Below are 12,572 nucleotides of genomic sequence, written 5' to 3' on the forward strand. Positions count from 1 at the left end.
AGTGAGGTTTTGATAACTGATAACAAGACAATTGCAACTTTCAATTATTTCAGTAATTAATGTAAGGCCTTTTGATGAATTAGGGGACATATTTTAAAGTATCAGGGGGCATATTCTAAAGTATTAATTTAAATAGTTTCAGAATTATTTTGTCCTAAGTGTGAGAAAATAAATCTGTTTACTTCAAAATGATGCCTCCTACAGACAATGTGCACATTGTCTAAAACACAAGAATATTAGGAAAGGACTCTACTTATTAATTTAATTGTTAAATTAATACTTTTAACTTCATGTATATTCAGTTAATTACAACATTTAATTTATTCCTACTATGGATTACTTAGGTTTTCGGTAACTGTAAGATAGTTCTATTTTTTTAAGTAGTATATGATGTCATATCATTATGTGGTCAAGAATACACTGGAGGAGGGATTTGGGTGTATTCCTATTTTAGGATTTGCACTTAAAACATTTTAAGATTAGGCTAACATAACCCCTAAATATTTAGATCTGACCTTAATGAAAAGGAGATTTCAACTAGTTTTGAAATCCCAAGACCTGCTTTGAAGGTTGAAGCAGGTTTGACAAGATCAAAATGAATTGAAACAGGATAGTCCAAGGTCACAACATTTTTCCTTGAAATATTTTGCAAATCTCTAACACACACTACATTTTCATGTGTTTCCTACTTCAAACTACTATGAAACCATGCTTTCAGTTTTCAGTAATCACAATCATATCCCCAAGCACATTTTTTCCTGTTTCTACTGTGGGGTTGTTTCCTATTAGTTCAAGTGATGTGTTCATACCTGTATGATTACTGTACTGTCCTTCTGCACACCGTATACAATCGTAACAGCATGAAGGTTTCCCCTGCAAAATTCCCTTTCGATATCCAGGTTGGCAATTATTATTGCATGCAGAGCGTGGTCGCTGAAAGCATAGAAGAGGCATTATATTTCTTATAAAATGAAGATGTGTTTGAACCTGAAATAAAGTCCACTTTTTGCCATGCCTGTACTAGAAAATTATGGCTCCATCTAAATCTCAAGTAGGACCTCAAGAGACTCTCATCAAAACTGTGATCTCAGAAGTGGAATTGCGCAATGGAAATATGCAACCAACAAGGACTGAAACAACAGTATGTGCAACATGGAACTAGAAAGTAAATGCTGATAAGAATAAGTCTGTTTTCTAATGAAGCAACATGCTAGTAAGCATGATGACAGAACATCTATGATAAAATAAGGCATTGTTGTTATTAATAGTAACAATGGGAGGGAAGAAATAAGGAATCTGATTAGAACTATAGAATTAGGCATGAAATAACTATTTTCTTTATCACCTTTTCAACGTGCTTCCTTGGGTAATAGTAATGAGTTTTCTATAACTGTATTATTTCTGCCATGATGCTCACAAAACTCTGCCCTTTATATCTTTATTATTCCTGTAGGCATTAGTAATACTTTTCCATGGGAACTGAGGTTTTTCCTGAATCCAAAGCAGGGTGAGTGACTATCCACTTCAGTTACCCAATGTGTTAATCCAAGTAATGTCTATTTCTTTTTCCTTCAGAAATTAATATTTTCTGTAGAACTTTTGCTTCTCAAGCATCTTTATACTTAAGAGCAATTACCAACCCAGTATAAAATTTGCACCAGGTCACTGTGACATGAGATAACACTCTTTTGAGATATGTGTTGTCTATCTGTGTGGCAAATATGTGATTTTGTCATGCACATATATGAGGGCAAGCTATCAAAATTTTTATTTTAATTATACAGTTTCAAAATTTGAATATTCCATAGAAATCACAATACTGTGGATGTAGAAGTTTACAGTAAAACATTAAACTACAAATGGATCTGAAAAACTATTCACTTACTGATCGTGCTGGGTTGTTCCAAAATATTGACTCATTAAATACATGAAATTCTCTATCGCTCTCATTTGTCTGGTTAAATGTTCCAACTTTCACAAAGTTGATTGCTCCAGTTTCATTCATCTGCCAATTTAGTATGTCATATGGTGTATAGACATCCCCATTGGGATCAATGAATACATCCTCATCAAGAACTGTAAAATTCATCTTATTTTTCATGTAGTACATTAACTAGGAATCAACAAGAAAAGATTATAATACAATGCAATATAATGCAATGCAATGCAATGCAATACAGATAGCTGTAATGCTGCCATATTTTTTAAAAAAGATGGTCCATAAATGTCAACTGGTATTCAACAGCCTATATATTTTATGGAAATTAGGCAGAGTAATTGGATCCAGCCATTGCAAAAGTTAATTTAAAGTGCTCAGTGTAAAACGCTAATATAGTGTGTAAAAAACTGAATGGGGACTGCTTATTTGACATATAAAGAAGCATGTGAACCTTCCTTCCTTAGAGATTAGAAGCTCTATATTCTGGGCTGCCACTTTATCTTTAGTTATGCCTTTCTGAAAGGTGAGTTTTAACTATTGTTATTTATTTGTTGACTTGCTTGCTTGATCAATTTCTCCAGCCACTATTTGTGCAAAACTCTAGGCAGTTTACAAGGATTAAAACATTATAAAACAATCCAGTATAAACAATAGTTTAAAATAATGTAGACATAGCCATGCCAGGGGAAAAAACACAACCATTCCTAAAGACCTATGCAAATTAAGTAGTCAGTTCATTTTACACCCTGGCCCACTGCCTGAGGAAAAAGATCTTTAAACCTTTTTTAAAAGGGCAGCAGGGTCAAGGGTGGATAAATTTATTTATTTATTTATTTATTTAGTTACATTTATATACCGCCCTATTCCCTGAGGACTCAGGGCGGTTTACAGGGAATTAAAAAATCCACCATACAAAAGTTAAAAAACCAAATTAAAAAATATTAAATTGACCCTGTATACTTAAAACCCCAGTTAAAAATTTCTCCTCAGCCTGGGCCTGAGAGCTCAAAGAGCCAGGTCTTCAGGCCCCGGCGGAATGATCGGAGGTCGGGGGCAGTCCTCAGCTCCACCGGCAGCTGGTTCCAGAGGGCAGGCGCCTCCCACTGAGAAGGCCCTATCCCTGGGTGTCACCCGCCGGCAATCTCTCACCGGTGGCACCCTGAGCAGACCCTCCCTGTGGGAGCGCACTGGGCGAAGGGCGTTTGAATCTCCAAGGGAATGTTATTTCAGAAGACAGATGTCACAACAAAGAAGACAGTCTCCTGGGTTTGCAAAGATGATAATATTTAACATATAGGACCCAAAGAATGCCAAACTTATTTAATCATATTGAATGGATAGACACAATCTGGTGTTAGATGATCACACAGATGTCCAAACCCTTATACTAACACAGTTGTGTAGCAAGGATGTTATATGGGAATACCAAACAGGACCATCACTACATGTTATTGCATTTAAGTTATGTATTTATTTACAAAAAAATAAAGAACAGCTAATTCTCAATGATTCTGGGCAATTTACCACATTCTGGACTAACTATACCTTTAAAGTGGTCTTCAAAGGCAGACCCATGTAGAACACGTGTGTGAGATAAAAAGGTTTATTATGCTTGACTACACAAGAAGGATACCCTTTCAAGACTACCCTTGAAAAATGTTTTATTTGATAAAAAAACCAGTAGATAGATTGTTCAACAGTACTTATATAGAGAGATCTGAACCAGTTGAACAATTATTTATAGACCCACAATTTAGGATGTAAAACCATTAAACAGCTTAGGATCTTATTATCTGAAGACCTCCTTTTCCATTATCAACTGTCCATTTGTTATGATATGCAAGAAAGCCATTTAGAAGATCCTTCCACTGTGGTTTAAAGGATTGAAATTTATATCATGTTACAATTTCAAAGAAACTTTTATAAAATAACATATGGTTGGTATATGACACCAGAAAAAATTCATAGAATATAGAAAGGTACTTCAGATTTATGTTGGAAGTGTAGAAAACATGATATCATACTGGGCGGCCTTGCAAAAAAGTTAAACAAATCTGAGTTCAAATACATACAGTAATACAAAGAATTTTAGAGATATGCTTTCAATGGAAACTAGAGCTTTTCTTGCTGGGACTAATGGACAAATAACCAGAAAAGACTTGTGGACAATTGTTTTTGTAGGGGTTAACACAGCAAGATTATTATATCTCTACAGAAGACAACAAAGAATGGTTGGTGAAAATGACAGCATTTGCATAGATAGCAAAACTGATTTGTTTACTTTTGAAAAGACAATATCTACATTTGATAAAGGTAAAGGTTCCCCTGCACATGCGTGCTAGTAGTTTCCAACTCTAGGGGCCGGTGCTCATCTGTTTCAAAGCCGAAGAGCCAGTGCTTTTTTGAGGACGTCTCTGTGGTCATGTGGCCAGCATGACTAGACGCCAAAGGCGCACGGAAGGCTGTTACCTTCCCACCGTAGTGGTCCCTATTTTTCTACTTGCATTTTTACGTACTTTCGAACTGCTAGGTTGGCAGAAGCTGGGACGAGTAACAGGTGCTCACTCTGTTACGTGGCACTCGGGATTCGACCCACCAAACTGCCGACCATTTGATTGACAAGCTCAGCGTCCTAACCCACTGAGCCATCGCATCTCTTCTACATTTGTTAGTGACTGGATATTTCGCTGAAAACAGAAAGCTGTACTTGGAATGTATGCATGTGATGATTAGAAAGATCATCAAAGATGGAAAGAAGGGAGCTATTATGTAATCTCAGAGAGAGAGGACAAAATATGAATGCATTTATAACTGCTATAAGAAACACTATTCTTTATCTTGTATATAGATATATTGTCTTTTTTCTATTTCTCTCCTTTCTCTTTCATTTCCTTATTCTTTTCTCCCTTTTCTTTTCTTTAATTTTCTTTTTCCCCTGTATTACAGGATTTTTTTTCCTGTAAAATTTCTTTAATAAAAATAATAATGAAAAAAGAAGATGCTTCTAGGGTCAGTGGCTTATCTATTTATTTTGCAGAAGTAAACTGAGTTCCTTTCAGGCTAAAGAATGTACTGCCTTTTGAGTTTCTCTCTTTCAGAGTTAAGAAAATCTGTTAAAATACATCTTATTAGATTATTTTAGTTGTTTTTGGTAGCTGCGAAGTTGTGTCCAATTCATTGTGACCCCATGGATAATGTTCCTCCAGGCCTTCCTGTCCTCTACCATCTTCTGGAGTCCATTTAAGCTCACGCCTACTGCTTCAGTGACTCCATCCAGCCACCTCATTCTCTGTCGTCCCCTTCTTCTATTGCCCTCAATCTTTCCCAGCATTAGGCTCTTCTCCAGTGAGTCCTTCCTTCTCATTAGGTGGCCAAAGTATTTGAGTTTCAACTTCAGGATCTGGCCTTCTAAAGAGCAGTCAGGGTTGATGCTTTGAAAGAGCAGGCAGGACAGCAAAGTTAAGCAAACTTAACTTTATTAGGAACCAGGCAAACAACAGAGGAACAACGCTCTTATTTATACTAGCAGCTGTCAACGTTTGTCCAATCAGGGCTTAGCCGGTTTCCCGCGCCATCTGTTTTGCCAATCAGAGCCGGCTGGTTTTGACAGCTCGGACCTGTCATCGGTAGCGCGTGCTGTTGCCAGGTGATTCTGACAGCCGAGAGCTGTCAGACGGTGGGCGCCTGCGTAGTTCTGTCCGGCAGCTTTTGACAGCTGTCAAAAGCTGCCGCGGCTTTACCTCAGCCCTGTATATTCTTAATGCTAACGTTAATAAACATGTGAATACATAACACCCCTTACCCCTCCCTCTGATTGAGTTGCCGTTTTCCCAATTGTTTCTTTTTTGGGTTACTCCATTCGAAGTCTTCCAAATAGGTGGGGGGTCTTTTTATTCTTTCGGAGCGCCGGGGGACTGTTTCTTCAGTTTGTTCCTTTTCTTCAAATGTATTGGGATCTGGCTCGGGGGGCGGGGGGCTTGGCTCCCTTGTTTCAGAGTTCCTTTGAGGAAGGAAGTCATTCTGCGCGGGGTTTTGTTGTGGTGCCATTTGTTTGGGGGGGGGTTAGGTGTGCGGGTGTCTGCGGCGGCGGTTCTGACTGCATTTCAAAGTTCCCCCTTTCCCCCATATTTTGCGGGCTGCGTTGCCGTAATTGATCAATGTGTCTGCGGATGTGGGAATTGTTCCCTGTGTCAATGACGTAAGATAGGGGACCTGTTTGTTCTATGACGACCCCCTGTGTCCACTTATTGCCGCCTCCGTAGTTCCTAGCCCAGACAGCTTGCCCGGTGCTGAGAGTTCTGTATCGGAGGGGAAGCTCAGGGTCTGGTGGGGATCTGTCAGGATGTAAACGGTCCAGCCTGGTAGTCAGTCGTTTGCCCCAGCGTAGTTCTGCTGGAGACTTCCCAGTAGTTGTGCAGGGGGTGGTGTGTTGTGATAAAAGGAATTGAGCAAGTCTGCGGTACCAGTTGCCGGTGATGATTTTCCGCAGTGCCTCTTTGGTAGATTTCACCATCACCTCAGCCAAGCCGTTCGTCGAAGGGTGAAACGGAGCCGTAGTGGTGTGCCTAATAGAGTTCGCCGTTGTGAAACTCTGGAATTCATGGGAAGTAAATTGGGGGCCGTTATCGGAGACTAATACATCCGAAAGCCCATGTGTGGCAAACAACCCCCTTAAAACTTGTATTGTGGCTGCAGAGGTTGTGCTCGTAACTGGGGCCACCTCTAGCCACCTAGAATAACTATCCACAACTATTAGGAACATTTGTCCCTGGAATGGACCTGCAAAGTCTAAGTGGACGCGTGACCAGGGTGTCTTGGTTGTTTCCCATCTGTGTATGGGAGCTTGGGGCTGAGGTGCTCTGACAAGTTGGCAGGGATAACACCCAGTCACATGTGATTCTATTTGCCTGTCCAGGCCGGGCCACCAGACGTATCTTCTGGCCAAAGCTTTCATCTTGACCGTGCCCGGGTGACCTTCGTGGAGGCTTTCCAAGACTTTCAATCTGTGTTTTTCGGGTATTATTACCCTGCTGCCCCATAATAAACATCCCTGATGGGCGGATAATTCTTTTTGTTTCAAAATGTACGGTTGGAATTCTGGGTCTGGGGGTGTGGATTGCCAGCCTGAAGTGACGTAGCCTAAGATTCTGCCCAGGATTTTGTCCGCAGCTGTGGCTGCAGAAATGTCCTTGACTGACAATGGGCATTCTGGCAGTTTGGAAATAGCTAGGATCTTTCCAGCTGGTGCAGGGTCTGGGTCAATTACTGGTAGGGGAAGTCTGCTAAGCCCATCTGCATGACCCATGCTTTTCCCTGGTTTGTATTCCAAAGTGAATGAATAGGCTGACAAAAAGGTGGACCATCTGAGGATGCGGGGGGATAATATTTGGGGCATCTGTTTGTTTACTGTAAAGATTCGTAATAGGGGCTTATGATCCGTAAAAATGGTATTGGCGACCATAGAGGTAGTCGTGAAACTCTTTTATGCTAGCAACTATGGCTAAAGCCTCTTTATCTATTTGAGCGTAATTGCGCTCAGGCTTTGACAGCGTTCTGGAATAGAATGCTACAGGGGTTTGTGTTCCCTCCTTAGTTAAGTGGCTCAGGACTGCTCCAATGCCGTAGGGAGAGGCATCACATGCCAAGCATAAGGGTAGCTGTTCGTTGAACAGTGCCACCGTAGCGTTGCTAGTCAATAAGTTTTTTAAAAGTTTAAAACTTTTGTCGTGCTGAGGGGACCAAACCCAGGGTTTGCCTTTGTCTAATAGCCTGTGGAGGGGTTCAGCGATTGAGGCTTTGTGAGGCAGGAAGGTATGGTAGAAATTAACTAACCCTAGAAAGGCTTGCAGTTCCTGTTTATTCTTTGGGATGGGTGCTGTTTTGATGGCTTTTATTTTAGATTCAGTGGGGTGAATTCCCTTTGCATCAATTTTAAACCCTAGGAACTCCGTTGAGGGTACACCTATGGAGCATTTGTCTCTTCTTAATTTGAGGCCAGCCTCCCTGAACCTATGGAGCACATTTGTTAGTTTGTCCGCCAAGTCGTTTTCTGATTCCCCTGCAATTAGGATGTCATCAAAATATGGGCAGACCCCAGGGATCCCTTTTAGTGTTTTTTCCATGATTTCTTGGAAGATCCCTGGGGCTGCAGAGATGCCGAAGTGGAGGCGGTTAATTTTGAACGCTCCCTTGTGCATGACAATTGTCTGTGCTAAGGTGGTGTCAGGGGTGATAGGCAGCTGTAAATACGCCTGCGCCAAGTCTAACTTAGCGAAAATGGCACCTGACTTAATGGCCGCGAGGATGTCTTTGACAGCCGGGACTGGGTAGGCATGGGCGTTTATAATCAGCGCATAATCTGATTTGGCCATTGGGCTTAATTGGGGTCACTATGGGTGTTTCCCATTCGGCCCCTTCAACTGGTTCTAAAACTCCCAAGGTAACTAGCCGATCTAGTTCATTTTCTATTTTTTCTCTCAAGGCGAAGGGGACTCTTCTAGCCTTGATTCTGATGGGCATTACATTAGGGTTCAGTTTTAGTGATACTGGGGGTCCTGTGTATTTTCCCAGTGAGCTGTCAAAAACGTCTGCGAATTGAAGGCAGACGGATTCCAGGTTTGACAGCTGAGTGGCGTTGACGCCTGTCAGCGCTATCCCTAGTGCCTCGAACCAGTCCAGCCCTAGCAGGCTGGTCCTATTTTCCTGGGTAACAAGTATAGTAAGGGGTCCCTTAAATTGTCTAAACTCCATTGGGACTGAGGCCTTTCCCCAGAGTTTAATGGGCGTTTTTTGAAAATCCGCTAGGCGGAGTTTAGTGGGGCGTAAGGCAGGCTGTTGCCGGCTGCGATTACAAATGTCCCTGTAAGTTTGCCAAGAAATGAGAGAGACGGAGGACCCAGAGTCCACTTCCATCTCGCAGGGGATTCCATGAATTAGGACGTTCACCTTGACTTTGGGCTTAAGGGTGCTGTGGACCGTGTGCTCTCTCACTTTTCCCTTTACATTTTGCACTAGGGGTATGGATTTAAGCCTGTCCCTGGGTGTGGGTCGGTTCATACCTGCAGATGTCACCTCCAATTCATGTAAGTTTTCTCGGCTACGGCTATGGCACACGGCTTTGAGGTGACCTGTTCTCCCGCATCCATGGCACTTGGCACTGCAGAACCGGGACGATGCTCTCGAGTGGCTTCCGCTGCAGCTGGCACATTTAGCTCTGTTAGGCTGGTGGCTTGTGCTCTTGTTGTTGTTGGAAGGGCCCCCTCGGTTGTTGCGCTGAAGCCTGAGCCTCTCGAATCGCCGCTGCACGGCATTGATGTCCATGGAGATGTCGTCATCCTCTGGCCCGCTGAAGGTGCCGTCCTCCTGGTGCACGGACCCACTGGGCCCGCTATCAGGGGGACGTTGGTTGTCACCGTGGCTGTCTTCGTAGGCGATGACTTCCATCGCCACTTCAGCCAGTGTCAGAGCGGGTTTGGCGATCAGCTTCCTCCTCAGCCGCTCATCTTTAAGCCCTATGACGATTTGGTCCCAGATTCGGTCCCCTAAATCGGGGAACCGACATCGCCGTGCAGCATGTCTGACCCGGGTTATAAAGTCATTAGCGGGCTCGTCAGGAAGTTGTACTCGTCGGGCGAAATTCACCCTCCAGAAGAGCTCTGACTTTGTGGGCATGAAGTGTTTACTCAGCCCCTCGGTGAGTTCAGCGTAGGAGATCGTTGCGATGGGTTCTGGACTGAAGAGTCCCACAGCGGCATCGTAGACAGCGGGCCCACTGAGCCAGAGGAGGGTGGCTGCTTTAGCCCGATCGTCGGTTATCTTCTTTACCACCAGGTACCCTTCTACCTGGCCTAGATGTGATTCCCAGCATTCTGGGTGGCGAGTGTTGAACTCGCGAATATGGCCATGGTTCGTCATGCTGTCCGGTCGTGGGTGCAGCTGCTTGCGTTGTGTGGAAGCTAGGCTTCCCTTAGTGACTTCAGCGAGTGACTAGCTCTGGCTAAGGAAAAAAATCTCTTCTCCCCTTAGGCGGTAACTTCAGCTATGCAAGCAGGCATCCCATCCTTGTCGCCAGTGCTTTGAAAGAGCAGGCAGGACAGCAAAGTTAAGCAAACTTAACTTTATTAGGAACCAGGCAAACAACAGAGGAACAACACTCTTATTTATACTAGCAGCTGTCAACGTTTGTCCAATCAGGGCTTAGCCGGTTTCCCGCGCCGTCTGCTCCGCCAATCCGAGCCGGCTGGTTTTGACAGCTCGGAGCTGTCATCGGTAGCGCGTGCTGTTGCCAGGTGATTCTGACAGCCGAGAGCTGTCAGATGGTGGGCGCCTGCGTAGTTCTGTCCGGCAGCTTTTGACAGCTGTCAAAAGCTGCCGCGGCTTTACCTCAGCCCTGTATATTCTTAATGCTAACGTTAATAAACATGTGAATACATAACAGTTGATCTCCTCTCAGACTGACCAGTTCGATCACCTTGCAGTCCAAGGGACTTGCAGGAGTCTTCTCCAGAACCATAGTTCAAAGGCCTCAATTCTTTGGCGCTCAGCCTTTCATGGTCCAACTTTCACTGCCATACATTGCAACTGAGAAGACCATAACCTTGACTATATGCACTTTTGTTGACAGGGTGATGTCTCTGCTTTTTAGTGTGCTGTTTAGATTTGCCATGGCTTTCCTCCCCAGGACCAAGCGTCTTTTAATTTCTTGACTACAGTCCCCATCTGCAGTGATCTTGGAGCCCAGGAAAATAAAATCTGTCACTACCTCCATTTCTTCCCCATCTATTTGCCAGGAATTGAGAGGGCTGGATGCCATGATCTTGGTTTTCTTAATGTTAAGTTTCAACCCAAGTTTTGCACTCTCCTTCTTCACCCGCAACAAGAGGCTCTTTAGTTGTTCTTCACTTTCTGCCATTAGAATGGTGTCATCTGCATATCTTAGGTTGTTGACATTTCTTCCAGCAGTCTTAATTCCAACTTTTGATTCATCTAGCCCTGCCTTTCTCATGATGTGCTCTGCATATAAGTTAAATAGGCAGAGCGACAGTATACAGCCTTGCCGGACTCCTTTCCCAATTTTGAACCAATCAGTGGTTCTGTGTCCAGTTCTCACTGTTGCTTCTTGACCCTCATATAGGTTTCTCAAGAGACAAATAACATGGTCTGGTACTCCCATCTCTTTAAGAACTTGCCACAGTTTGTTGTGATTCACACAATCAAAGGCTTTAGCATAGTCAATGAAGCAGAAGTAGATGTTTTTCTGGAACTCTCTAGCTTTCTCCATGATCCAGTGTATGTTGGCAGTTTGATCTCTAGTTCCTCTTCCTCTTCGAAATCCTGCCTGTACGTCTGGTAGTTCTCGATCCACATATTGCTGGAGTCTAGCTTCTAGGATTTTAAGCATAACTTTACTAGCATGTGAAATGAGTGCAATGGTGCGATAGTTTGAACATTCTTTGGCACTGCTTTCTTTGGAATTGGAATGTAAACTGATCTTTTCCAATCCTGTGGTCACTGTTGAGTTTATTATTTTATTAGTTATTTATTAAATGTAACCTCTGGTTCAAACTTTTCATATATTTTGTTTTTATATATAGTTAGTCAAATTGGTGGGAGCCATAGGCAAAAACATATTAATATTGGTCTTGTGCAATTCTATTTGGGGGGAGGGATATCACCCTTCATGTTGTTCCCTCTTGTCAGCTATATTCTGCCCAGCTGGTGTACTATTTATGATATTATTTTGTGGTGTTTGATGTGTACTTATTCAAGCAATATATAAAGCTTTCTTTAAAAATATTATTCAGAAAGATGAAGTACTAGTAAATGCTGCTACATGAATCTATAAGATTGATGTGTTTTTGCCATCTTAAAGTATAGACATACAGGAGACATAATGCTGGAATGGACAGATGAGTTTTTCAAAGGAACTTAGTTGCTTTCTACTGAATATGACCTTGGACTTCCACTGCAGTAAATATCTTAACTGATTGGTATAATACCTAGATTTTTCAGGAAGGGCTTCCTTCTACCATGCCTGTAGAAGCTTATTGTTGAACTTGACCCTTTGTGCACAAAAATATGTGTATTAATCTGCTGTGCCTCCTGCTCTGAAGAATAGGAAACTGTCTTATGATGCTAGAACTAAAAGAATAAGGTTAATTTCAAAATGGAATATCCATGGAGATTCTCAGTCCTTCAGGTCATGGTTGTTCCAAAGGTGCTTTTTCAAAAGGCAACTGGACTTTCTTTGTTTTTCCTTGAAGACATTTCACTTCTCCTCCAAAAAGCTTCTTCAGTTCTGACTGAATGGTGGGGAATGGAAGGATTTATTCATATGTTTGCAGAAATATATGAAAACCTCAGGAGGATTTTCAACCAACACAACATACATGCACACTTTAAATCCAATACATTGAGGCAGAAGTTTGTCCACCCCATGGATAAAACACCCTGACACAAACTGAGCATTGTGATATATGCAGCACAATGCAGTGAGACATGTGCAGATCTGTACATTGGAGAAACAAAACAACCACTTCACAAATGCATGGTACAACATAGGAGAACAAACCCATCAGCACAGTCCATCTGCATTTGGAAGACAAAGATCACTCTTTTGAAGACAGCAAAGTCC

General features: G+C 42.5%; 1 protein-coding gene across 1 annotated transcript in view; it reads right to left on the bottom strand.

Annotated features, from left to right (window-relative positions):
- Positions 1 to 12,572, bottom strand: part of LOC310641641 (vomeronasal type-2 receptor 1-like) — a gene marked incomplete at both ends in the record, with an annotated part of 37,386 nt that overhangs the window by 2,332 nt on the left and 22,482 nt on the right. The window contains 2 exons of the mRNA XM_083364878.1: positions 810 to 933; positions 1,886 to 2,113. Coding sequence (XP_083221004.1) covers positions 810 to 933; positions 1,886 to 2,113 — 352 coding nt within the window. The remainder of the gene's footprint in view (positions 1 to 809; positions 934 to 1,885; positions 2,114 to 12,572) is intronic.

The sequence above is a fragment of the Vipera ursinii genome (assembly GCF_947247035.1).
Source record: "Vipera ursinii genome assembly, chromosome: 5".
In the NCBI taxonomy this organism is placed as follows: domain Eukaryota; kingdom Metazoa; phylum Chordata; class Lepidosauria; order Squamata; family Viperidae; genus Vipera; species Vipera ursinii.